This window comes from Oncorhynchus clarkii, chromosome 2, assembly GCF_045791955.1.
Source record: "Oncorhynchus clarkii lewisi isolate Uvic-CL-2024 chromosome 2, UVic_Ocla_1.0, whole genome shotgun sequence".
In the NCBI taxonomy this organism is placed as follows: domain Eukaryota; kingdom Metazoa; phylum Chordata; class Actinopteri; order Salmoniformes; family Salmonidae; genus Oncorhynchus; species Oncorhynchus clarkii.
In genome coordinates this window covers 32,185,153-32,212,398 of record NC_092148.1, presented here as the reverse complement: position 1 = coordinate 32,212,398, position 27,246 = coordinate 32,185,153, and the positions used below count along the sequence as shown (strand labels likewise).

Sequence of the window (27,246 nt, the reverse complement as noted above, 5' to 3'; positions counted from 1 at the left end):
TATTTTCTTTAGAAATGTAGTGAAGTAAAAGTAGTCAAATATAAATAGTAAAGTACGTACACCCCCAAAAACTACTTAAGTAAAAATACTTTATACACACCACTGACACACACAGACCTCTTTGGTTTTTAAAATCCAGCATTTTAATGAACATTACAAAAGGTTTATTTAAAATTATTTTTTTTCCCATTTCTCTTTTCCTTTGTACATTTGGTAGCAATAAGGCAAAAAAGTAGTCTCTGGAATAACAATTAATTCACATCAATTAATTATTACCACAAGTATAAATATTATTAAAATCTGGGTTGTTGCTACAGTGAGTCACTGCTCTCCCAATGTGTCTCTGCATTGGAAAAGGATCGTGGTAGAAGTTGCCTCTTAACACAGATGTAGGAACAGAGTATCTGACAGGTCAAACATTCTAGATCTGACCTTGCGCCAGTGGTTAGGGAGATTTTTTTTTACCAAGTCTTAAGAAAGATAGAGGACGGTGCTAGATCTCACTGGACACCACGGGTGATGCTGTTGACATTGGTATGGTGATGTCACTCAATGTAAAAGTGGTGGTTTTGGTTACCTGTTGTTTAAGTTGCAAGTTTGTTTTCCAGTTTGTTCAGAGACAGCCAGGAAGGGTGTGTGGTGGCAATGGAGTGATAGGAGGATGGTGAATGGCAGACAAAGCCACGAGGAGAGGGGGATGGGGGAGGAGGAAAAAGTAATGAGAAGGAGATGGGGAAGAGGAAAGCATTGAAATCCCTTCATGGAATCTTATCCAAAGCTACAAAATGGTCTATCATAAAACCCTCTTAAAATAGCTATAAAATCCAGTCTCATCACGAAATATCGGAAACAAAATCTGAATTGAAACCAGAATAAACGTAAAAACATTCGTTGATAATACAAGGCCATTCTTGAGTCACATGTTAAGTGTGTACAGTGTTTTACAGTGCTTCTTGTGAGTGTTGGCCAACGGATCAATGAAAACACTCCTCAAAAATATATAATTCCAGTCAGAGCAGCAATCCTTGTTTTTTTGTTCTCTCAACAAAATGCATGTTAAAATAAAATCTGAAAGTGCCAAATACATTTCTGTTGTGCCTGAACCATAGCCATGTCTGTGCAGGTTTTCTACACCGCGTAGAGAATACATTAAGAATACCTGCTCTTTCCATGACAGACTGGCAAGGGGAATCAGGTGAAGCTCAGATCCCTTATTTATGTCACTTGTTAAATTCCCTTCAAAATCAGTGTAGATAAAGGGGAGGAGACAGAACAAAGAACGATTTTTAAGCCTTGAGACATGGATTGTGTATGTGTGCCATTCAGACATTGAATGGGCAAGACAAAATATTAAAGTGCCTTTGAACGGGGTATGGTAGTAGGTGCCAGGCGCACCGGCTTGTGTGAAGAACTGCAACGCTGCTGGGTTTTTCCACACGCAACAGTTTCGCGTGTGTATCAAGAATGGTCCACCACCCAAAGGACATCCAGTCAACTTGACACAACTGTGGGAAGCCCTGGAGTCAACATGGGCCAGCATCCCTGTGGAACGCTTTCAACACCTTGTAGTCCATGCCCGACGAATTGAGGCTGGGGGGGGGGGGGGGGGGGTGCAACTCAATATTAGGATGTTTTGTATACGCCGTCTATATGGACTTGAGGGGAGGGTTGAAACAGGAAGAGAGATCATAAAAACAGAGCAGTCTACGGACCCAGAGCCCGTGAGTGGCGAGTGCAATATTCTGTGTATACAAGACGTCAGTCTCTCAAGTTCTCTAAAATCAAGAAAACACCCCGTGATTGGCTCACAATTGTGGAACAAAGGTTATTTCCTGTACCCTCATCTCCCTGATCCCAAAAAACGTGCGTCCTGTCCAAAACACTAAAATAAATAGAAAAAAAACATGTACACAGAAATAATATTAAAGGCTTTAAAATATTTTCTGATCTGCTCCTAGTTAAAAGTCACAGTTCCCTTCAGTCACATCCTGGGTGGAGATTCAGCCAGAGACCTGAGAGAGAGAAGAGAGGTGAGAGATTAATTGAGGTGACTTTCCCCCCTTACAAAAAGCGCTTTGAGCATTGTGGTGGAAAAGACCTATAGAAATCCGATCCGTCATCCTAAATATTATCATATATCCATCCACAAGTAACATAAGCTACAACGACATTTCTACCTCTGTTTCTGTCTATTCATAAAGATGTTGTGAAGATCCCGCTATATGCATTAGGAGAACTTTGTAAGCCTAAATCTCTAACAAATTGGAAAAATTGGCAACATTTGCTTTGGATCAGAATCTTTCCCATTCATTTTAGATCTGCATATTTTGAATTCATACCATTTATAAGGTATGAAAACATCTGTCAAAAGTCAATTTTGGGGTGAACTATGCCTTTAAGTTGAATTAATTATCTGGAAACTACCTTTTGCCAATATGGAGACCGTAATGAATAACCGAGAATTATGAATAATAATAGTTTTAATACATTTATTTTTCTTAAATTTTAAGTGGATCGTTTACCCAATAGCATTTTTTCATTTTTACATGAAGAGGGTAAAGTTGGTAATGTCTCAACGAGGGCAGAAATCATTGTACGGGCAGTACAGCACTGTTGGGAGGGGACGCTTCATTTCCTAAAGTTCCAAGTAGTCAAAATCATACATTTCTGAGATGTATACAACACAGCTTTGGTGACACCTACATTAGATATGTCGCATTATGAAACATGACAAGCTCAGTTTTTTTCTCTCAGATAAAAAATATAATTGTCAGTTTTAGGGCTAGTTCACCCAAGTTACAAAATGGCATTTGGTTTCCTTATCCTGTAAGCAGTCTTTGGACAAGGTATGAAAGCAACCAATGCTTTCGTTTTGTTTACCTGGCCACGGTTTCAAATGCTTTTCATCTATAAGTAGCTTAAAACATTTTTATATGTTATGTTGATATGGACATTAAGTGCAAAAAATGCTAATACAGCTACCATTGAATGTGTGCCACAAATGCTAAAACGTTAACATTTGAAACAGAGGCCAGGTAAACAAAACCAAAGCATGGATTTATGTCATACCTTGTCCATAGACAGCTTACAGGGTAAGGAAACCAATGTAATTTTGTACTATCCCTTTAATCATTATCCAAAATTCCATAAATCGCCACAGCCTTACTGTCTGGGAGAAGTATACAGAAGCTTGCATTACCTAACAGTTCTAGTCCTCCTTTTTCTCGCTCCGTTCTTTTCTAGGTACCAGAACCTTGCGGAGATATGGGATGCCTAGATACAATGTGAAGAAGAATATGTGGCCACAGAAATAAATGGATGAATACACCTGCAAAACAGAAAGACAAACCAAGCACATTAAATCCTCATCCAGACGTCCATTTCCCCAATCCAAGTCAAGAGTTTAAACATATGCCAGACAACTGCATTTAGCACACAATAATCTATGATCTGAGTTCTAACATGTTTGTGGCATTACAAATTGCCAGCTACCTTTAGCCACTTCAAATAAAGTAAATAAAGAGTCTGAACACTTATGTGTTGCAATGTGCTTATGACAACATTTCGAAGGCTCATTACGCGTTCTAAGCTGTTTATTACCCTGAGCCACTTGTCGTAGGTGAAGAGGCAGAAGGGCACCAAAGGATAGCCCATGAAGAGCCAGTGAATGAACTGCTGGACCAGGTAGATGAAGGGGTAGAGAGGACTGTTGGCCAGGCGGGTCAGCAGGGGACTGTCCCTCACCAGCGCTTGGGCCTGAGACAAATAGGGATCCGCAAACAGCATAAAGATACAGTTATGGACACGGACGCACACACAGTAATCTAATAACGCATACAGGGCAGAGAGTTTGAGAATCATCCAATAGCTTAAATGGAGATCTTGACCCTTTGTTGTAGACCCGCTTGAAAATAGATTAGCACCGACAGGTTCTCCTCGAGGCTTAAAATTCACAGGTCCAGAGTTTGGAAAACAACACAAAGAGAAAGATGAAATGCCATGCACACGGTTTACATGCTCCCAATGTTTGACGCAACTATGTTGACTACTGAGGGTCAGGTCGCCCTCGCAAAATACGTTTCTTAACCTTACCTGATAATTTTTTAAAAAAAAGGTTAAATAAATACGGTACATTCCCACCGTGGTCAAGACATTGCCGTGCACAACTTTGAAAGCATCCAAAATAAGTGAGGCGGCATTTTCCTGGCTCCTCAGGATTCTCTCTCAGTCTCTGGTGCTTGTTTTCATATAAATATAATTACTAGAACAGCCATTCCTAATCAAGTCACTGTTCTGTGATAGGTGGACATATTGAGTGTACCCATAGGAGTAAAGCAGGTAGTTCAGTATTCAAGTAGTGCTTTATTAGAATTCTAATCATTCCAATATTTACTCATACCTGTCTCTCCACATTTACAATGATGAACTCCATGGAGAAGCAGAGGAGGTATCCAGAGTGCGTGCCATGCCAGATGGCCAGGAACGCGAGCGCGGTCACCTGAGACAGGAGCTTATTGCCCAGGAACTTCAACCGTTTAAACACGTGCCTGGAGGAATGTTACAAACCACCAAAATATTGTTAGATATACCAGTATAATTTTTTTAATTAAACCTTTATATAGCTTAGTCACTGTAAGATACAATCTATTTTGAAAGGGACCTTTAGCAACTTTAGTTTCAGTCAGGCACTAACCTAGCCATGCATAGTTTTAATCAGGCACTAAGGTCCTTGCTACCCAAGATCCCTGGGACGTCCTTACCCAATTAAGGTGGAATTTAAAATGGTTACAGTAAGGATCCCAGAAAGAACTAACCTGGCCATAAATAGTTGAGTTTTAGTCAGGCACTAACCTGGCCACCCAGGCGTTGGTGTTTATGTTGAAGGAGGCGATGGTGCCTGTGAAAAGGGGTGTGGTCTCAAACGTCCACACCTTCATATTTGCACAGGCGTCCCATTGGTGTTCGCCATTCTGACCCAGGCCATTATAGCCGAGCCCAGAGAGTATACAGACACCCTCCTGAGTCACAAAAAAAAATATATATATATATATTCCTTTTACAAACACTTAAATGACATCTTCCTGAAAAACCTAAATATAGGGAACCACTGATATATCCCGGGCTCCCAGACCAGTTTCTTCTCACCTGATCTGACGTAGGTATGCCCCAGTGGAACTATTCTGTGTGACAATGACAGGTATGTGGAGACAGGTGTGTCTGTAAAGGTTTAATTTCCAGGCTGCACCCGCTTCCAAATGAGACGTTTTACATACCAAGTGCTGCTACTCACCGCTATGACCCAGCAGCTCACATATTTGTACAGGATGACTTTGGCCCAAAGGAGGATGAAGACACAGCGGTACCAGAACGGCTGCGCCTGGAGAGACACGCATTTGACTAAGGACGGTGACATTTGTCAAACAGAACAATGGATGGAAATGTGGCTTTGGCTTCAAATCAAGTGATCGTAAAAGCGTCAGGAATGCTGGTGCAAAAGCAAGGCTTTCTTACGTCGTACTCATCTGTTAGGTAATAGCTATCTGGGTAGTGCGGACTAAATATTGCGTAGATCACCAGGCAGAGGAGGCCGAGGGAGAACCGCTTCATAGCAGGTATAACACTGAGAAAAATAAAAAGATTGTTAAATAAACCCATGTATCCATCCCCCCCCCCCCATCCATTCCTGCCTCCGTTCCTCTACCTGTTAGGTGGCTGTCCGGGGCAGTCGGTGAGCTCCCCTTTGACTAGCCTCTGGTAGCTGCGCAGTGTGAACTGGGGTCCCACCAGAAAGCCTCCGTAGAAGTAGGAGAAGCCGATAACCTCCAGCAGAGAGGGAACATTGGCCAGGGCTGACCTCTTCTGCTCCTCATTCAACTTGGACTGGTGGGGTGGAGCGAGAGGGAGAAGAGTGAAAATAGTGGTTGGGAGCCAGGGAGAGGGAGAAAGGGGAGGGTTAGGAGGATTTAGAGTAAAAGGGGAAAGGTTGGGTAAAAGACAAAAAAGGGAGAACAGAGAAAGGGAAAGCAAAGAGGGGAAACGGGTAGAAGGAATGTGAAAGGTCAGGAAATAGAGAAGCATTTTTAACAGTGCACAAAGTCACTGGCTGAGAAAGAATAAGCTCCCTGCATATCCAGTTACCCAGGGTTGTTATTGAAAGCTGCTAACAGTTGGACCGCAAACTCAATTGAACCAAATAGGACTACTTAACAGGCATTTAACTAGGGGGCATAAAACTGCTGGGTTTACAAGTGCAAACCCGTGGCATGTTTCCAAAACACTACAAAAGACAATAGTCCAACAACAGTCAACAACAACAACCCCCCAAGGTATTCGGACTCAGAATGGTAAATAAAAATACAGAAACATTGTGCAACAAATGACAGAGACGAGGGTGATGATATTTGTAGACATACAACAGGACCTCATGCCTGCCTTTTGTGGGGCTTTTTGACGAGGCAAAACAAGACACACAGTACAGTAACCAGACTACGGGGGCGTCCCAAATCGCACGCTATTCCCTACATAGTGCTCTACTTTCGTCCAGAGCCCTATAGGCGGTGGTCGGAAGTTGTGCCATTTAGGAGGCCCCCTACATAAACAAACAGAACAGGTGAGCAGCAACTGTAACAGAGTAACAGAGTAGTGTAATGAATGATGACCACTAGACATTTGCCTGTTTGTAAATAGACAACTTCCTCAATGCAAACACACGCTACCTCAACTCATCTCTGACTTGATGTGTGGACAAAGTCTCACTCAAACTGCCTCACTCGCATACACACGGAGGAGAACTTGGAAGAGGTTGAAGCACAAACAGACAAGTACACAGAGAGCAAAATAACAAATAGAATAGAGAAGAAAAAAAACACACAGATTTGACCAATAATCAAATGGCAATAGAGAGAGATTAATCAACTCACTGGTTCCTGGCCACCGTCATAGTAATCAAATGACAAACCTGAAATCAAAGAGAATGCAATTGGCATCAGTCACTATGTTACGAAAGCTGCTAGGATTGCCACGATCATTGGAGTTAATACTTTGACTGTAGATGTTCCTCAGCTGCAGAGACGTAAAGCCATGACGGAGTTTAGGTAGGATTGTTAGTACACTACACAAAATATGAGCCATGTTATCTCTGAGGCTAATGAACAACTACTACAACACAAGTTGTCGAAAAGAAAAGGATATGGGACAAATAATCATTCAGCAACGGGTGTTACACAAAATAAGTGGGAAACAAAAGAGAGAGGTTGTACAGAGCAGTGGAGAGAGGACGTTCGTGGTGAGGTGACCATACCGATAAGTTTGAGTGCAAGGACACATTGGGGCATGGTCCATTTGATATCGTATTCTTCTGTAGCTGTGTAGTAGTAGCCTGACAGCAGGTATGCCTACAGAGAGAGAAGGGACAATTGTTTTGATCAAGTCTCACACTTAAAAAGGAGGCAGGGAGAGAGCATTACGTCATAAAGTGGCAGTGCTCTACCGTGCTTCAGTACTCCAGTGAAAACAAAAAGGACAGAGGAAGAGGATATCCTAACATGAACAGCAGAAATCACACACACACACACAGACAGTGCAGCTCTTCAACTACTGTAGCAAGGGAGGGGCAACAAGAAAGAGACAGAGAAGCTGCCTCTACCACCCGACCCTGCATCACAACAGAACACAGGAAGAGATTGAGAGAAAAGGAGAAAAAATAAAGAGCGAGAAAGATTGAGAGAGAAATCTCACCATTTGAAAAATAAAGCTGGACAGGACGGTTGTTATCGTCCTTCCCATAAGCCTCATCATCAGGAACTGGACAAGGACGCATAATGCAGAGTGATAGAGCTGTGTGCCTGAAAGAGACAAAGGTGGAATGATAGTGGGACAGAGAGAGGAAGGGAAAGGGGCAGAGAGATGGATTTTAGCACAGAGAGAAACAGAAGAAGAAAGAGTGCATTCTTGCAAGTTGAAGATGAGCAAGTCACAGGTTATGTGAAGAGGATTTTTTATTAATTTATTTAAATGATAGATTCCACAAAGACAGGGAAAGTGCAACAGACCTGCTGTAAAATCCAAGTGCAGCAGAGAACAAGGGGGAAAAAGGTTGTGTTATTAATCCCCTACCATCATGTAAACCTCAAATCATTTAGCCATCCATCCCTCTCTAGACTCGCTCAGTCAGTCAAACTCTTTACTTCTTCACAATTACTCATGACTTGGTGGAAACTGGTTAGGCTAGCTATAGCGTACAAATTGAACAATAGACCTTGAGCTAATCCAGGCGTGTCAAACATATGGCCCCTGGGGAGTTGAGCAAAATACACACACATATATTTCTGGGGGAATTAGCTCAAGGTTGCAAAGGGTCAGAAACTTTTCCAGAAATTTTACATGGGAAGTTAAGCCCGGGAAATCTGTGCATTTTGCTTAAATTCGTTTAAAAAAAAAGTTAGCTTATTAACAGTGAAGCTTTTTTGTGGGATACACATGAGGCAATTCTAGGCATATTTTGGTTAAACTATCCTCAATTCAATGGAATTGCAACCCTCTACATGCACAGTGCATTCTTCCAACACATGTGCAGTACACCTTCATCACATGTACAGCTGATTCTCAAGATCTCTCAAACTAATGACATGCTATTGAGCCCACACTACTACACAGTCTACACTACTACATGCTTTCTGGTAAGTTTTGATTACAATACCGGGTGGGGTGAATATATTTTGACATACAGTTGAAGTCCGAAGTTTACATAAACTAGTTTTAATGACTCCAACCAAAGTGTTTCAACCACTCCACAAATTTATTGTTAACAAACTATAGTTTTGGCAAGACGGTTAGGACATCTACTTTGTGCATAACAAGTCGTTTTTATAACAATTGTTTACAGACAGATTTCACTTAAATCACAATTCCAATGGGTCAGAAGTCTACATACACTAAGTTGACTGTGCCTTTATACAGCTTGGAATATTCCAGAATATGTCATGGCTTTAGAAGCTTCTGATTGACTGAAATTATGTCAATTAGCCTATTGGAAGTGTACCTGTGGATGTATTTCAAGGCCTACCTTCAAACTCAGTGCCTCTTCGCTTGACATCATGAGAAAATTACCCCAATTTTTTTTTTTAAAAGAGACCTCCACAAGTCTGGTTCATCCTTGGGAGCAATTTCCAAACGCCTTAAAAAAAGGTACCACGTTCATCTGTACAAACAATAGTACAAACACCATCCCAACCGTGAAGCACGGGGGTGGCAGCATCATGTTGTGGGGGGGCTTTGCTGCAGGAGGTACTGGTGCACTTCACAAAATAGATGGCATCATGAGGAAAATGATGTGGACATATTGAAGCAACATTAAAACATCAGTCAGGAAGTTAAAGCTTGGTCGCAAATGGGTCTTCCAAATGGACAATGACCCCAAGCATACTTCCAACATTGTGGCAAAATGGCTTAAGGACAACAAAGTCAAGGTATTGGAGTGGCCATCACAAAGCCCTGACCTCAATCCTATAGAAAATTTGTGGGCAGAACTGAAAAAGCATGTGAGAAAGGAGGCCTACAAAACCTAACTCAGTTGCACCAGCTCTGTCAGGAGAAATGGGACAAAATGCACACAACTTATTGTGGAAAGCTTGTGGAAGACTACCCAAAACATTTGACCCAAGTTAAATAATTGAAAAAGGCAATACACTCAATTAGTATTTGATAGCATGTACACTTCTGACCCACTGGGAATGTGATGAAAAAAAAAAAAAAATCCAGAATCATCTGGCCAAGTGCATAAAGTTCAGCAACCCCTGACAAAAGTCACTCTACTTCTATTCGAGGTGAAAATTATTAACCAGACACCTTATCGATAGCAACAGCTCATGGTCTTCCTGGAATCAAAAGTAGTTTTTTTACTCAGTGGAGGAACATAGTCAAAGAAGTGCTGATGAATATCTTGCTCGAGCTGTGTATGCAACTGTTTCACCTCTGATGCTCACAGGTATTGGAAGAGATTTCTGAATGTTCTTCGCCCAGCATAAACACCCCCCTTTGCCCAGCATAAACACCCTCCCCCCCAAACCAGACATGCTTTATCTACTCATTGACTGGATGCAGAGTTCAAGTGAAGGTCAAGCAAATCATAGAGAAAGCAGACTGTATTACAATCATCTCTGATGGTGGTTGAATGTTCATGGGCAAGGAATAATTAACTACATCACCGCCACCCCTCAACCAGTATTCTACAAGAGCACAGACACACCGGTCTCTACATTGCAGAAGGGCTGAAGGCAGTCATTAAGTTGTAGCAGCAATCTACCTCACCAAGCAGTGAGAAGAATAAGAACACCACATTGAAGCTGCCCAGCAACACCCATTGGGGTGGTGTTGTCATCATGTTTGGCAGTCTCCTGGAGGGGAAGGAGTCTCTCCAAGAAATGGCCCCATCACAGTATGCTGATATGGATAGCCCCATCAAGAGGATCCTCCTGGATGATGTATTTTGGGAGAGAGTGATAAGCAGCCTGAAACCTATAGTAGTAGCCATTGCATAGACTGAGGGAGACAATGCCATCCTGTCTGATGTTCAGACTCTCCTTGCAGATTTAAGAGAAGAAATCTGTACTGCCCTGTCCACTTCACTGTTGCTCCAAGCAGAGGGAACTGCAGTTCTGAAATACATAAAAAAGCATGAAGACTTCTACCTGAAGCCCATACATACCGAGGTGTACATGTAGGACCCCAAGTATGCTGGCAAGAGCATCCTGTCTGGTGCAGAGTTCAACAAGGCCTATGGTGTCATCACTACTGTGTCTCGCCACCTTGGCCTGGATGAGGGCAAGGTTCTTGGCAGTCTGGCGATGTACAGCCGTGCCAAAAGTTTTGAGAATAACAAATATAGTCTGCTGCCTCAGTTTGTATGATGGCAATTTGCATATACTCCAGAATGTTATGAAGAGTGATCAGATGAATTGCAAAGTCCCTCTTTGCCATGCAAATGAACTGAATTCCCAAAAAACATTTCAACTGCATTTCAACCCTGCCACAAAAGGAACAGCTGACATGTCAGTTATTCTCTCGTTAACACAGGTGTGAGTGTTGACGAGGACAAGGCTGGAGATCACTCCGTCATGCTGATTGAGTTCAAATAACAGACTGGAAGCTTCAAAAGGAGGTGCTTGGAATCATTGTTCTTCCTCTGTCAACCATGCTTACCTGCAAGGAAACACGTGCCGTCATCATTGCTCACAGGCAAGGATATTGCTGCCAGTAAGATTGCACCTAAATCAACCATTTATTGGATCATCAAGAACTTCAAGGAGAGCGGTTCAACTTTTGTGAAGGCTTCAGGGCCACAGGACCGTCTCCTAAAGTTGATTCAGCTGCAGGATCGGGACAACACCAGTACAGGGCTTGCTCAGGAATGGCAGCAGGCAGGTGTGAGTGCATCTGCACGCACAGTGAGGCAAAGACTTTCGGAGGATGGCCTGGTGTCAAGCAGGGCAGCAAAGAAGCCACTTCTCTCCAGGAAAAACATCTGGGACAGACTGATATTCTGCAAAAGGTACAGGGATTGGACTGCTGAGGACTGGGGTAAAGTCATTTTCTCTGATGAATCCCTTTTCCGATTGTTTGGGGCATCCGGAAAAAAGCTTGTCCGGAGAAGATGAGGTGAGCTCTACCATCAGTCCTGTGTCATGCCAACAGTAAAGCATCCTGAGACCATTCATGTGTGAGGTTGCTTCTCTGCCAAGGGAGTGGGCTCACTCACAATTTTGCCTAAGAACACAGCCTCCGAGAGTAACTTCTCCCAACCATCCAAGAACAGTTTGGTGATGAACAATGCCTTTTCCAGCATGATGGAGCTCCTTGCCATAAGGCAAAAGTGATAACTAAGTGGCTCGGGGAACAAAACATCGATGTCTTGTGTCCATGGCCAGGAAACTCCCAGACATTAATCCCATTGAGAACTTGTGGTCAATCCTCAAGAGACGGGTGGACAAACAAAACCCCACAAATTCTGACAAATTCTAAGCATTGATCATGCAAGAATGGGCTGCCATCATTCAAGATGTGGCCCAAAAGTTAATTGACAGCATGCCAGGGCAGATTGCAGAGGTCTTGAAAAAGAAGGGTTAGCACTGCAAATATTGACTCTTTGCATCAACTTCATGTAATTGTCAATAAAAGCCTTTGACGCTTGTAATTATAATTCAGTATTCCATAGTAACATATGACAAAAATATATAGACACTGAAGCAGTAAACTTTGTGGAAATTAATATTTGTGTCATTCTCTACTTTTAGCCACGACTGTACACTTCCAAGCAAGGGCTTTGGGATGGAGATGCAATATGGCAGCTGTGCCAACATATCTCATCAGCCACCTGGTGGAAGGGACTTTGTGGATCTGAGGCTCTTTCCCCTGTTGCCTCCATCATCCTCCAAATCCCACCAACATCAGCCGCCTCAGAGCGCAACTGGTCCTTGTTTGGGAACACACACACCAAAGCACACAACAGGCTTACCAATACAAGGGTTGATAAATTGTTGGCCATCCGGGCAAATGTGAGGCTTTTTTAGCCTGACAATGAGCCATCCTCAACAAGGTTGGAAAGTAACAGTGAAGATGAAGCCTCAAAGACTGATGTTCAAGAGGTGGACATTGAGGAGGTCCGGGGAGAAGACATGGAAGCCTGAGAGGAAGACAACCAAAGCTTTAGTTTCTAGACTATCATTTTACAGTGGTATGTTGAAAATGTTTTTGGGAGCTGCGATGGATCATTGGGGATCATTCAATATTCCCTTGTGTTGTTCAGTGAAATTATCCCACGTGAAGCGCCAACTCATTTAAAGTTACATTCGTAACTAAATTGTTTTTTTTACATTTCTATTGGAAGGATTTAATCATTTACAATTATGTCTACTTATGATAAGGTAAAAGGTTTGTTTGTCTCCATATATTGTAAATATATCCAATGCAAAAAACATCTACATTTAAAATTTTATTAATATTAATTTGCATACATTTCTGTTCATTCCCATGGAAAGTTTCCACCTCTGAATATTCCCCAAAATATGCAACCCAAAGCTCAACCAAATCAAAACTGTGTATAAATTATAAAGGACCTACATTTATAGTCTCTTCACTTTGTCCAGCTTTCTAACAATCAGTGAAACGAAAGCTAGAAAGTCAGGGAGCATGGAAAACTCCCAAAACTATGGATAGAGGACTGTATTTTGGTAATTTTGACGGTGAGGAAATATAACAAATTGTGTGTGCAGCCCTCCGGACCTCGTTGAAGACTGAATCAGGCTCGCGGGTCGAAATGAGTTTGACATCCCTGAGCTATACAGATCCCACCCTTAAGATACTGTCCTGTTCTAGGCCCTGTTCCCTTGCAGCATTACACACTAGGGTTTTTTCTTAGTATGGCATGGAAGGCCCTGAAGCAATAATCAAAGCTACAAAACACCAACATATTTCATTTGAAACAAATAGAGACCACATTTCTTTGGGGTGGGGGGGAATCAGAGCTGGTGAGGGGGGATGCTTCTACATAGGGTCGCAAAAATATTTTAATAAATTCCCTGGTTTTCCCAGAAATCCCAGTTGGAGAGTAGCCAGAATCAGGAAGGAACCAGGATTTCTGGAAGACCAGGGAATTTATTGAAAGTTTCCAGATTTTTCCAATCCTACTCCCACTGCCGCAAAGTAAATGGTGAGGCATACACTGTTTTCAGAAATGAGCCACTTTACCCTGTCAATATCCTCCCCCTCTCTGGAGTTAACACCAAGAAAATAGGTCCACATCCCAACTCCGCAACAGTTTCCCTGCCAACATCACCACCATAAGGAAATCATTACCCATTCCCCACTACTCATTCCCCAGCCACTTGGCTAAACTTACATAAGACTCCTGAACAGCTAATCAAATGGCAAGACTATTTGCATTGCTCCCCACACTGCTGCTACTCTATTATCTATGCATTGCCACTTTAATAACTCTACCTACATGTACATAATTACCTCGATACCGGTGCCCCCCCCCACCCACCCCACATTGAGCCGGTACCCCCCTGTATATATCCCTGCTATTGTTATTTACTGCTGCTCTTTCATTATTTGTTAATCTTCTCTTAATTTTTTAGCTTGTAAGTAAGCATTTCACTGTAATGCCTGTTGTATTCGGCGCATATGACAAATACAATCTGATTGTTTTCTCAACAACCCACCTGCTCCCTCACCTCCCCTTCACCTGAAGTTCTGATGTTCCAATATTGTTAGAAGTTATTGATGACACTATTTAGCTATTTCATGTAGCACTGCTCAAAAACAAGCTCCTGGTCATAGCAAACTTCTTAATCCTTTTAACGTATTACAAATGTATAAGCGTGAGCTGAAATACCTACCAACTTCCACCTTCATTCATTTCCTCTCTCCATCCCCCAAACCACTTCCCCACCTCCTTTCTCTGCCTCCCTCCTCTATTTGCCTCCCTCCGTCCCCTCCCTCCGTCCCTTTGCGTCTCACCAAAGTTGAAAGCTGCCAGAGACAGTCCGGAGATGGCGTGGTATAAGTGAATGACAGTGGGTGGCTGGTGGAAGAAGAATTGCCGGTACAGCAGGGCACAGGGGTACCCTGAAGGAACGACAGAAAGAGAGAAAGGAGGAGACAGTTAACATGTGAATCAACACGAGTGAATCATTCTAGACAAGAGCCCTTAGTGCTGACAGCAAAATGATGACCTTGTAGTTCAGTGCTACAACCTCAAGATAAAACGGAGACGTTTATCAGTGCACACACACCCAGGGATGCAATTGGTCTGGGGCCCGCCGGGGCCGAGGTTCTGTACCTTAGACACAATTCATACCACAAGATCTAATGAACTTTAAAAAAATATATAAATGGTTTTGTACCGTGTTTCCCCACCCAACGTAGTCAATGCATACGAGACTCTGCACGCACTTTTGACTGCTCGCACAGGCTGCGCAACAATTAAAATGGTTGCCCACACACCCCCACAAAATGTTTAACACGGAAAAATGCCTCTGCCGAGACGCACTCTGAAGATGCTGCTGTCCACATGTACTTTTCCTCAGCCAACAACACAAGTAGCCTAAGAAACACCAAAATCAGACAACCCCATAGCTGAATATGGGAACCATTTCAATTGGCTTGTCACATTCTATGCAAGAAAATAATACTTTCAAATTGTGTGTACCACAGGGAGAAAAACATGTATGCTTTTGCCTAGCCACTGCACCATCACAACACACATTTGAAAGGGGTTAATAACCACTTAAAAAGAGGAGAATGCCAGCTAGGCGCTTTTAGCACTTGCTGTTCACGAGAGGAGATAAGGGCATAGAGGAGATAAAGGGCCAAATGTAACATGGGTCAGGAGTAACAGGTAAAACAAACTAAAACAAAATATATAGTCTGTTGCTTTTACGGTAACTTACTGGCAGCCAGTTACAGTTGAAGTGGGAAGTTTACATTCACCTTAGCCAAATACATTTAAACTCAGTTTCACAATTCCTGACATTTAATCCTAGTAAAAATTCCCTTATGTCAGTTAGGATCACCACTTCATTTTAAGAAGGTGAAATGTCAGAATAGAGAGATTGATTTCAGCTTTTATTTCTTTCATTAACTTCTGACCCACTGGGAATGTAACATACCAAATACTAATTGAGTGTAGCATTGCCTTTTAAATAATTTTACTTGGGTCAAACAGTTTGGGTAGCCTTCCACAGGCCTCCCACAATAAGTTGGGTGAATTTTGGCCCATTCCTCCTGAGAGCTGGTGTAACAGAGTCAGGTTTGTGGGCCTCCTTGCTCGCACACGCCTTTTCAGTTCTGCCCACAAATTGTCTATAGGATTGAGGTCATGGCTTTGCGATGGCCACTCCAATACCTTGACTTTGTTGTCCTTAAGCCATTTTGCCACAACTTTGGAAGTATGCTTGGGGTCATTGTCCATCTGGAAGACCCATTTGCAACCAAGCTTTAATGTCTAAAGGTGTTGCCACAATATAGCCACATACTTTTCCTCCCTCATTGATGCCATCTATTTTGTGAAGTGCACCAGTCCCTCCTGCAGCAAAGCACCCTCGTGCTTCACGGTTGGGATGGTGTTCTTTGGCTTGCAAGCTTCCCCCTTTTTCCTCCAAACATAACGATGGTCATTATGGCCAAACAGTCCTATCTTTGTTTCATCAGACCAGAGGACATTTCTCCAAAAAGTACAATGTCCCCATGTGCAGTTGCAAACCGTAGTCTGGCTTTTTTTAATGGTGACTTTTGGATCAGTGGCTTCTTCCTTGCTGAGCGGCCTTTCAGGTTGTGTCGATATAGGACTCGTTTTACTGTGGATATAGATACTTTTGTACCTGTTTCCTCCAGCATCTTCACAGGGTCCTTTGCTGTTGTTCTGGGATTGATTTGCACTTTTCGCACCAAATTACGTTCATCTCTAGGAGACAGAACTCGTCTCCTTCCTGAGCGGTATGACGGCTGCGTGGTCCCATGGTTTTTATACTTGCGTACTATTGTTTGTACAGATGAACGTGGTACCTTTTTAGGCGTTTGGAAATTGCTCCCAAGGATGAACCAGGCACTGAGTTTGAAGGTAGGCCTTGAAATACATCCACAGGTACACATACAATTGACTCAAATGATGTCTTACCTCAGCAAACACGTAGCTTCTAAAGCTATGACATCATATTCTGGAATTTTCCAAGCTGGTTTAAAGGCACAGTCAACTTAGTGTATGTAGACTTCTAACCCATTGGAATTGTGATTAAGTGAAATAATCAGTCTGTAAACAATTGTTGGAAAAAGGACTTGTCATGCACAAAGATCTCCTAACCGACTTGCCAAAACTATAGTTTGTTAACAAGAAAAAGCGTTTGAAAAACGGGTTTTAATGACTCAAACCTAAGTGTATGTAAACTTCCAACTTCAACTGTACCTGTAAATTACTGTAAATTCTAAATAAACAGGTTTAACAATACATTGCTGTAAAATGTACTGTAATGGAATACTGCTAAACATAACATTATTTTGAATTTACGGTAACAGTGTACAGTGTATTTTTGGGACATTCAAGTCATCAATATGATGCTAACTAGCAACAAGATCATTTTTAGAGTTTGCAATGTAGCTAATTCTTAGCCCAATGGGGTAAATGCAGATGTAAACCCCATTCTTCAGCCCATTTATTAGCCACCATGATGCATCAGTTGGGCTACAGCAAGGTGATAGTCTAATGCTTTTAGCTAAATAGCGCACCTACCAGATCATGATATGGACCAATATGTTTTGGGCTGGAGGGGCAAATTATATTTTAGATGGTGTTAGCATCATTTTATTCCATTTATATTGTAGTGGAATGTCTTTAAAAAGTCACCAGAACTGACCTTCTCGCAGTCATTCTACAAAAATGTTAAATGTCCATCTGTGACCTTTGTTATTAATTTTTTTAAAGCTGTGGTGGCAATCTGGAAACACTGACCAATCATTTATGTTTTGGATCCCTGGACACTTCAAATTAATTGAGAGCTTCAGCTCAATTTGTATGCCTAAAGCAGAGTGACTTTTCATGTTTGAATATGAAAAGTCACACCACTGGAATGTCATTATCTGAGCATTACACAGAAATCACATGCTATTTGGTTGTGAAGAAATGGGGTTAACAACTGCCAATGACAGCAGTTTGCTAACTAAGAGCCTGTAGTTTTGCAGTCATAGGTGCTTTTGGTGCATATTGTTTAGGTTAGTGCATTATAGAAAAAAATAGAAAAAAACCCACTGCCAATTGAACCACTCTGCACACACCCCCACACTCACAGTTTTCTAGTGTGTGTGTTTGTGTGAGAGTAACTGACAATGGTAGACATTGGCAGTAGAATTAACAGCTGGTAATCACATTTAATTTACTGCCATAAAGTATAGATCTGATAGTATAGATCTGCAATCTGATACCTTCAGTCTCTCACAATGACTGGTAAAGGTAGTATAGTAGTTTATATAAATTCTAAACATTTACAAGATTGTAAACATGGGGCCTACTGTGATACAACATGAGCCAAAGGCAAGAGATCTACAATTATAGGCTACAGCAAGAATAAACAATATCAGGGTATCAGAAGCTGAAAAGCAACAGCAATTAATTTAAGACAATGATACTGAAATACTGCACTATTTGTTAGTCAATCCCAGCAAATGTGACTTCAAAAGAAAATAATGTTCAGAGATGACAAAGACACCCAGCTACCTGGTATACAGCGACCATGTAAAGTAAACCTGTCCGTACTGTATGTTACAACCGCTTGTAGTGAGTGACCTCTTCTACCATAATCGTTAGCTAAAATATGAAATAATGTGTTTTCTGGCAATCAGCAGAGCAGAGAATGCGCTCTGCTTAGTCTTGTGCCGGCGCAACCTTGCAGCCCGTCTGGTCAGCTTGTCAAAACAAGGCTAGCTAAGTGCATTTAGCTATTGTATTATCGTTCGGCCTGCCAGCGGGTCTACTCGCTGGCTAGCTAACGTTAGTCTGGCTAGTCACTGCAGCTGAGCAAGAGACATCAACGTTACCTGGTTTAGCAGTGAGTGTTGCTGCACTGTTTTAAAGGTGTAAATCAATATTACATTGGCACATGGTTATGTCAGAGAGTCTACTGAAAGATGTCAGAGATGACTGAATTGAACTCACCGACTAAAACGGACAGAATCAGGCGAACCGCAGGTTCTGGAGAACCTAAAGATTCCGACAATTTCTCCATCAAGGGAGCCGCCATCTTTCGTGTGGGCGGAAGTGGCTCTGGTGATTCCGTAGATATGTACCTTCGCGAGCGTTTCACTATCTCCTTTATCTGCCCTTGTCGATTTAGCGCTCTCCACCCCTTCCCCTCCTCTTTCTTTAATGCTCATTCTTCGCCTTTCTCACCACATCGACTTTCAATCTCCTTTGCCCCCAAATTTCGCAACATCTGTTCAATCTACTTCAACCTCTCTCACTTAAGTAAAATAATATGCAGCCTACTGGTGTTGTAGTATAGTGCATGTTGATCTTAAATTGTTACGAAAATAATCAAATTTTTTGTGGGCAAAAATACATTAGGTTGTATCTACACACCTCCATCAATACAGTAGACGAGCTTTTCCTCCACCCACTGCCTAATATCATATTACATTCTGTTGTCAGTGCTTCTCAACAGTGGTGTAAAATCCCCCCCGTGTGGCATTAGTTGGGAATTACGTGTTTGCCGAGGTAAGTGCATGCACCAGCAGGTTTGTTTTCAACAACATGGCAGTTTTAACTTGAATTTGAAGCTGTAGTTTGAGGCATTTATAATTGATATTCTTCAAGAATTAGTAGCCATTATAATTATAGATTAACACCACAGCTGTGTCAGAAGTGGGATAGGGATGACCTGTAAGGGCCATCGAAAGCACGGACGGGCGTGCTTGGGCCCTGAAAGATGGCGAAGCACAAGGACTTGCTTCCCGTTCAGTTGAGGTAGGTAACCATCCTGACCTTTCTAAAAACCGATTAACGCTCCCCAAACCGTAACCTTTGGAAGCCTGTTCGTGCTTCGACTCGGAACCTCGCTCTGCCCTCAGAAACGTTACAACATTATTAATTAAATGATCAGAAATGGCTGTAAATATTACAAAATGGGCCTAGAATTTGGGGAAGGTAAACTGATCAAGATCGGTTCATGTAAAGAGTGACGCAGTTAAATAAACATTGACATGGAAAACTGAAAACTGCTGCTGACTAAACAAGTAGATAATTTTTATCCTCCCTTTCCCTTTTTGTACATGTGAATAAATCCCACTGTAGACAATATGCACCCACCTTGTTGTTTTCACCTGTCCTGTCATTTCAGATCCTCAGTGCAGAAGATGAGCGGGGAAGACCGGTAGAGAAGCCGATTCAGACTATTATTGTACCGACACTCAATTTTTCAGCATCAGTAAATGTACAAAATGAAAGTAGGCCTATTGTATTGTTGTATCTATCATACAGTGACGACCTTAACCCAATACCTAGCCACTTCCTCAAGAGGGCAGGTGTTGGGTTGACAGTTGGTTTAAACCCCGGTCTGGACTACAATCTTAATTTGCTACACTGGTGTCAGAAGTGGGATGCCCCCCAGTTGTGGCCATCGAGAGCACATCCCAAGGATGCCGGTGTGATCAATTTACGGGAGTAAAGCGCAAGGACGCGCACTCTGAAGAAAGGGGGCGAACTTAACCCAATAATAGCAACCTCGTCAAGGGGTTCTGATCTCTTGGCGTAACTAATAGCTAAAGTATTGGGTTGACATCACTGAGTGTTCAAACCTACATCAGGATTACTACCCCATGATTTAAAAAATTGTATTTAACCTTTATTTAACTAGGCAAGTCAGTTAATAAGAACAAATTATGATTTACAATGTCCTAACCATCCAAACCCTCCCCTAACGACGCTGGGGCAATTGTGCGCCGCCCTATGGGACTCATGATCACGGCCAGTTGTGATACAGCCCTGGATCGAAACCGGGTCTGTAGTGACGCCTCTAGCATGGCGATGCAGTGCCTTAGACAGCTGCACCACTCAGGATTTCATAAACATACATGATTGATAAAATTATACACCTGGTGGTTCGAGACCTGAATGCTGATTGGCTGACAGCCTTGGCACGGTATATCAGACGAATACTAGGGGTATGACAAAACATTTAGTTGCACTACTCTAATTACGTTGGTAACCAGTTTCTAATAGCAATAAGGCACCTCTGAGGGTTATTGTATATGGCCACTTTCCCACAACTCCTCGGGCCTTATTGCGTAAATCTACACTCTCCTTCAATCTGTAACAGAAAAGACAAATGTTTCATTAACTTTCCACAGAGTTCGGGGGCTTCTTCAATTGAAGACGCCAACTTGACAAATACTAAAATAGCAAGTTTTCCATAATCTCATGAAGGTCACAAGCGTTCTTGTAGGTTTACAGTGAGTGTTTGTGTCAGAATTAGCTCCTATCAGGCGTACAAAAAATATGTTTCAGAGTTATTAACATATTATGTGACAAATATGTTGTAATGTTACACAAGATGGCTTGCTTTGTTGTTTAAAAAAAGTTATTTTAACTCAGATTGCGAGAAATATAAGGCGAAAGGCATTTTGGGTATGCAAAGTAAAAGATAGAATGCTAGCCAATCAAAGCGCTGAATTCTCTCAGCTTTCTTGCGTGAGAATGTATTCGTTCGATTTAGCAGGCCCCGCTCGCCGTCTGATCGGAATGGCCATTTTATTTGAGATAACAGGACATTTTTCAGTGGGAGCTCTGTGGGAATGTTCGACATATTTTCAATGTATTTCATCCCCATATACTGAAACATGAATATTATTTTCACGCTTAAAACAAAGATAGCCTAATTTGAAGAACATCCATTTTCTTGAAAATGTTGCCTGTACTCTTTATTCTACTGAAATAAAAGGCTAACATTGTACATAAGGAAACGCTATTCTGGGCGTGTCTCTGTAAACCAATAGAACAAACTGAGAGGTTGGGTTACGTGGCCCATGATGATAAATACAGTGATTTGCGCCGGGGTCGTTGCTCTTCTCCCCGAAGTAGGTCCGCCTGATAAGAATCCAGCTCAGTTCTAAGGCCGAGAAACAACCTTATACTGCAAATATGTCCAGAAAATTCTTCGTTGGTGGTAACTGGAAGATGAATGGCGACAAGGCAAGCCTTGGCGAACTCATCAAAACCCTGAACTCTGCCAAGCTCGACCCCAACACCGGTGCGTGGTTCTGTGTGGCTTCTGTGCTTTTAATGTCTGACTCGTGTAGTAGGCTTAGAGTTGATCTTTGTAACTTGTCGCATTGGGTTCCTGGTGTAGCCTATCCAGTTGCAATGACAGTCGCACGGCACACTTGCATTGTGAAATTAGACTTTTGTAAGGTAAATTGTTTTAGCTCTCCATCAAGAGAAGGGGGAAAAAGCGTGAAACAAAGGTTAGGGAAGGTCATTTTTTTGGTATCAGTGCACGAATCAATGGGTGGCAAGCCAAGCTATACTCCGGTAGGTCCCATTTCATTGCCATTTTCACAATGGTTTTAAATTATAGGATACCCTGACACTAATGTTTACATAATTATGATGCGATCTGTGCGATGGGGACAATTTGTGGAGAATACAGAAGACAATGCAAAATACATAGGCATATGCCTATTTTGGTACTGAAGCCCCCTATAATCCTTTGTAACCGGAGAACTCCATTGTGTCAGTGGATTTTTAACCATTATTTTAAACTGAACTAGGATAGAAGAACATGACTTGCTAAATGGATTTTCGTTGACAGTGGGCGTACGTTCCGAACAGCACGTAGCCACAACAGTCTGTCTGGCGCAAGCGAGGGGCGGAATGTCTGTTTTGTTCTTTGATGCATTATAATGATCCATCCGATCGCGAGCCCTGTTTTAATATAACTACCAGGAGGACCAAGGGTGGATATCATTGCACCATCACAATACTGTAATTTAGAAATGCATATTCTACGGTTAGACCCGAATTCATTTATGCGCAACATACTAATTGTGTTAACCAATAAGAGAGTTCCCCACTCCGCCAGAGAGAATAGCGGAAACACCAACATCGTGCATTTCCAAACTGCCACAGAGGTTTAGGCCCTGATCGCATTCTTGCATTTGAACACACAGGTTCAAGAACAGGCTACAAGTACTTAGTCAGGTTTTGTGTCGTTTTTGTAGGATACATGGGCGTTATCTGCTGCACCTCGGAGTGCGCCGAAAGACACGTTATGTCCGTGTAGTAACCTACATCCGTCTACAGCCTCGGACTTTACCCCACAGAAAGAGCCACCCCTCACAACTCTAGCTAATCTACACAGTACAAATTTACTGACGCGTGAAACCGGACGCTGCATGGGCCAGCAGACGACTGAAGCATGCGTATTGCTTTCCCCACGTCTCTTTCTAGAAATGTAAAGTCAATGGTAAGTCACTTCTTCCCTAGGCCATTTTATGAACCTGCAGAGTATTTTTATTTATTTGTTATATACTGTGGTTGACCTTTAAATTTAAGGTCCAGTTCGACCCCAGCAGAATTTTACCACATGAGCGACCTTTGTGAGCTGAGTTCTAGTGACCTTTTGGAGGTTGAACTAGGACCTTTTTGCAGCAGGGGACTGACTCTTGGCAGGGATAAATGACCTTTGCAGAGGGAATAGTGACTGTGTGGGTTTAATATAGACACACTTAACCCCAAGATATAGTTACAGTGCTAATGTCAGTGTCTGGCCTACTGTACCCCACAACACTGGGGATATCCCACTTGTACAGTGTGTACTAATGCAGCAGACTCTGGTATTGGACTGTATAACCAACACAGGCTCAAATAGGCCTAATCATTCTGATCGATAGGCCTTGTTTTGTACACTGAAGTGAATAGTAGAGTGAGCCACTACATGGAGTTGTCACCACTCGAAGGAAAGCCTTTCCCACGGATACTAGATGTCACCGACAATCGCTGTGTGCACTTCCTATTTCAGTTTCTAAAAAACATTACTGTTACATGGGCGTCCATGTAAGGCTCAAGGGGCAAATCTTAACTTCCGCTTAGAATTTTCACTTAGTCTCACACATTGACATCATTGCATGACTAAGTGAAAAAATTAAACTGAAGTGGAATTTAGGATTTCACCTCTAAGAATATTAACTGGTCGGTCTGTTATTCCAACCCTGAGAATAGTGGTCAATGCATGACCGTGTTGGTTCTCTCTCTCTCTCTGCTTGCAGAGGTGGTCTGTGGCGCCCCGTCAATCTACCTTGAGTTCGCCAGGGCCAAGCTGGACCCTAAGATCGGAGTGGCCGCTCAGAACTGCTACAAGGTCAAGGGGGGTGCATTCACCGGGGAGATCAGGTAATGGACATGCCCTGTAACTGCGGATGCGAGTGTCTTCAGGACACTAGTGCTTTACTGAACCAACCCTGCAGGCGGACTGTACTTTGTGTGCTAATCTCTTTTACTCACACGCTCTTTCTTTTTCCGTTCTCTCACTTCCTTTATGGCCCCTCTCTCTTCTTCTCAGCCCTGCGATGATCAAGGACGTTGGCGTGCACTGGGTGATCCTGGGCCACTCTGAGAGGCGCTGGGTGTTTGGAGAGACTGATGAGGTAAATGGCTTATTTGGTCGAGTGCTGATGTTTATGAATGTGTAGTCTCGGGAGGAGTCTCTGGAGGAGGCAGTAGACTGTAGACTATCACAAGAACAGGGCTGTGATACAGTATTGGATTATGTCTCTTTCAACAGTGAATTTACCTTGAAAATGACAGAATTTGAGGAGCAGTGACAAATCTATGCGTCATAATTTTAATCTCCATTTTACACTCAAGGTGTTCCTCAAGTAGAGGAAATGTGAAAAATATGACAATAAATGAACAACCTGTCTGATTGATTAACTGTTTGTGTGTCCTGACAGCTTATTGGTCAGAAGTGCGCCCACGCCCTGGAGAATGGCCTGGGTGTCATTGCCTGCATCGGTGAGAAGCTGGACGAGAGGGAAGCTGGCATCACAGAGAAGGTCATCAACGCACAGACGAAGCACTTCGCAGGTATTGTCACTGAAATCACTGATTCATAATGAGTGTGTTACACAAAACCACAGATTCTGCTCAGGCGTACACATATATTATCAGAGCCTGTAATCCGCGTGTTAGAGTGCTGATCTAGCATCAGTTTTGCATTTTACATATTTGAAAATGGGCCCTGAACTTTACAATGCACAGAGAAGAGAACCATGTCAAGAACCATGACAATAATATATAACAATCGTATAACCAGCAAAGGCCTCTTTGTATCTGGAAAGTAAGCAATAAATTCCCATTAATGGATGTACCTGTATTACTTTGTAGTGATTCTAACATTGTTGAATGTAGTAATACTACTGCTGCATGAATACATCCTATTGGTAAAGGGATAGTGTGCCCGCCACAGACGTGATTGGGTCTTTCAGTGTGGTTAATTAGTTTTCCTTTTCGTTAACAACTTGGTTACATCCAGCGTGTCCATGATGGCACTGTGTCCATTTTGAGTTCTCCTTTTTGATTAATGTGAATGCAGTACTGTATTCATTATGTCAATTCTGTTTTCAGACAACATTAAGGACTGGTCCAAGGTTGTTCTGGCCTATGAGCCCGTGTGGGCCATCGGCACTGGCAAGACCGCATCCCCCGCCCAGGTAAGTGTTTCTTCTATTGTCATCCATTACTATTGTATGACCGCAATGGAAAGAACCTGGGACGGATGGGGACGTGTGACTAAAAGCCTGAATCTCTTTATACTGCATATATTCAGTCTGGACTAGAGCAGAATGTGTTGTCCATTTGAGATTCATCACTAAATTGAAGGCTAAAGTCAGAGCTTACTGGACTTTGGAACCCATATTCATGGTTTTATTTCAATCTCTTTTTTTCTTATCTTTTCTTATCTTATCTTTGTCTCTCAGGCCCAGGACGTTCATGACAAACTGAGGCAGTGGGTCAAGGCCAATGTGTCTGAGGCAGTAGCCAACTCTGTCAGGATAATCTATGGAGGTGAGACCAAACTCCTATGCTGCACGTTTAAACACACTTACGCTGTTAACGCCACAACCACAAACGGGGGTTAATAGGTTTTGTCATTGCGTAGCTAATCTAATTCAAGTCGGGGGCATGCAGTGGTAGGAGCATACAGTGGTCTATTCACCCCCCCACCCCCCACTCTGTCCCTCATCACTCCATTCCTCACTCATATCTGTCTGTTCTCTCTCCTCAGGTTCCGTGACAGGTGGCACCTGCAAGGAGCTGGGAGGCATGAAGGATGTGGACGGTTTCCTGGTTGGCGGCGCTGCACTCAAGCCAGAGTTCGTTGACATCATCAACGCCAAGCAATAAAAACCCTGAAGTGGTCAGACCATATTTGTCCATATTTGAGGCCAACTCCATTCAGACGAAACCTGAGCCATTATCCTCAAAACTCGGCACTTAGAACCCCCTTCCCTTAGCCTTTTTTAAAAATGATATATATTTGTGTGATGTCTTTACCTCTTTCTTTCTTGTTGGTTTAATGTTTCAAAGAAAAGGATCAGTTTGACACGCATACTATACAGCAGTGAAAGGTGTTAGTTCCACTGAGTTTTTTTTGTACTAGCCTCCACTACTGTTTTTTAAAGGGACTGCGCTTGACCACACCATCCTGGATGGAACAACAACCCATGCCTTTACTTGAAAGTTTACAAACTTTTATGTATACAGTGTCAAAACTAGCAATCAGATTCACTTGTCTTTGTACTATAGATGTCTCTTTGTGTAATTTATGTTTTGGGTCTTATCCCTTTCCATAGAACACATGATCCACTCTCTCATTGGCTACTCGGTCAAGAGGGAGGCGTCCATTACATGTCCACCATGTTTTGTTAGGGGGGGGGGCTGACTGTTGTTGTAATAAAAGGTTTAGAGTCTAGTTGTGTCCTGTTTTTATTGTGTTATTGACACACTGCACATAATCTTCCACAGCATGATCTTGAATACTAGCAGGCTGCATTCCTACTTTTGTGTAAAGCCAGTCAGACTATAGTATCTGGTGGTGGTACTTTGGTAATGTGATGCCAAATTCCTGAGAGTTCATGTAGATAATGGTGCAATTCATATCATGTCCACTAGGCCATGCCCAATCACCAACATCCTCAAACAAAATGGATTATTTCTCTTCTGCAGCATTTTTCGACAGTGGAGATGTTTCAAAAGGTCAAGTGCTATCCTCTTTTCCTATGTGGCTTCTTCTCTCCTTACCTTGAACTGTGAAGCTGTCAAGTGAGGTTTAAGTCACAGGGTATGGAAAAAACCAAAGAATAGGAACACAGCCTTCTTCAGCATTCCCTACACAATGCTGAACTCCTTATGACAATCCCACCATGTACAAATCTGGCAACAGAGGCATGAATGAACCTACTTAATAAATATTGATGATTTGATTAGTGGGAAGTAAGGTTAGCAGACAGAACATCATACGAGGCTGCTGAGGGGAGGCTCATAATAATGGCTGCAATAGAGCAAATGGAATGGCATCAAACACTTACAAACCATGTGTTTGATGTATTTGATACCATTCCACCCCAGTCATTACCGAGAGCCCCTTCTCCCAAATTAAGGCCTCTTTCTAGAGCTCCGACCTGAAGATCACTAACATCATGATG

At 42.4% G+C, this 27,246-nt stretch overlaps 2 protein-coding genes and 1 non-coding gene across 4 annotated transcripts; 1 reads left to right on the top strand and 2 right to left on the bottom strand.

Annotated features, from left to right (window-relative positions):
• Positions 1-120: 120 nt before the first annotated feature.
• Positions 121-19,141, bottom strand: LOC139366694 (lysophospholipid acyltransferase 5-like). 2 transcript variants are annotated; one of them, XM_071104380.1, is made up of 13 exons: positions 18,704-19,141; positions 14,518-14,625; positions 7,738-7,844; positions 7,301-7,394; positions 6,921-6,958; positions 5,702-5,880; positions 5,512-5,620; positions 5,291-5,377; positions 4,852-5,018; positions 4,400-4,547; positions 3,601-3,756; positions 3,200-3,328; positions 121-2,012 (listed from the first exon to the last, which is right to left on the bottom strand). In XM_071104380.1, exons 1-12 carry the CDS (start codon positions 18,786-18,788, stop codon positions 3,209-3,211), a joined length of 1,398 nt encoding a protein of 465 aa, XP_070960481.1. In that variant the 5' UTR covers positions 18,789-19,141; the 3' UTR covers positions 121-2,012; positions 3,200-3,208. The 2 variants fall into 2 exon arrangements, with proteins under 2 accessions (XP_070960481.1, XP_070960490.1); XM_071104389.1 differs by lacking the exons at positions 14,518-14,625; positions 18,704-19,141 and adding an exon at positions 12,512-12,680.
• A 1,756-nt stretch (positions 19,142-20,897) lies between these two features.
• On the bottom strand, positions 20,898-20,953 carry LOC139383592 (U7 small nuclear RNA). The gene has a single exon (XR_011628752.1). It is a non-coding gene; the product is annotated as a U7 small nuclear RNA (small nuclear RNA).
• Positions 20,954-21,548: 595 nt separating this feature from the next.
• On the top strand, positions 21,549-26,513 carry LOC139366682 (triosephosphate isomerase B-like). Its single transcript, XM_071104369.1, has 7 exons — positions 21,549-21,791; positions 23,809-23,932; positions 24,102-24,186; positions 24,493-24,625; positions 25,166-25,251; positions 25,519-25,606; positions 25,827-26,513. The coding sequence occupies exons 1-7, from the start codon at positions 21,683-21,685 to the stop codon at positions 25,943-25,945; spliced, it is 744 nt and encodes a 247-aa protein (XP_070960470.1). The 5' UTR covers positions 21,549-21,682; the 3' UTR covers positions 25,946-26,513.
• Positions 26,514-27,246: the final 733 nt, after the last annotated feature.

Coding starts and splice junctions, on each gene's coding strand:
- LOC139366682 (XM_071104369.1), top strand. CDS start 21,683: ATGTCCAGAAAATTCTTCGTTGGTGGTAACTGGAAGATGAATGGCGAC. Junction 23,933..24,101: donor GCATTCACCGGGGAGATCAG/GTAATGGACATG, acceptor TCTTCTTCTCAG/CCCTGCGATGATCAAGGACG. Junction 24,626..25,165: donor ACAGACGAAGCACTTCGCAG/GTATTGTCACTG, acceptor TTCTGTTTTCAG/ACAACATTAAGGACTGGTCC.
- LOC139366694 (XM_071104380.1), bottom strand. CDS start 18,788: ATGGCGGCTCCCTTGATGGAGAAATTGTCGGAATCTTTAGGTTCTCCA. Junction 3,757..4,399: donor TTGTAAATGTGGAGAGACAG/GTATGAGTAAAT, acceptor TATTTGTCTCAG/GCCCAAGCGCTGGTGAGGGA. Junction 3,329..3,600: donor CCTACGACAAGTGGCTCAGG/GTAATAAACAGC, acceptor TCTGTTTTGCAG/GTGTATTCATCCATTTATTT.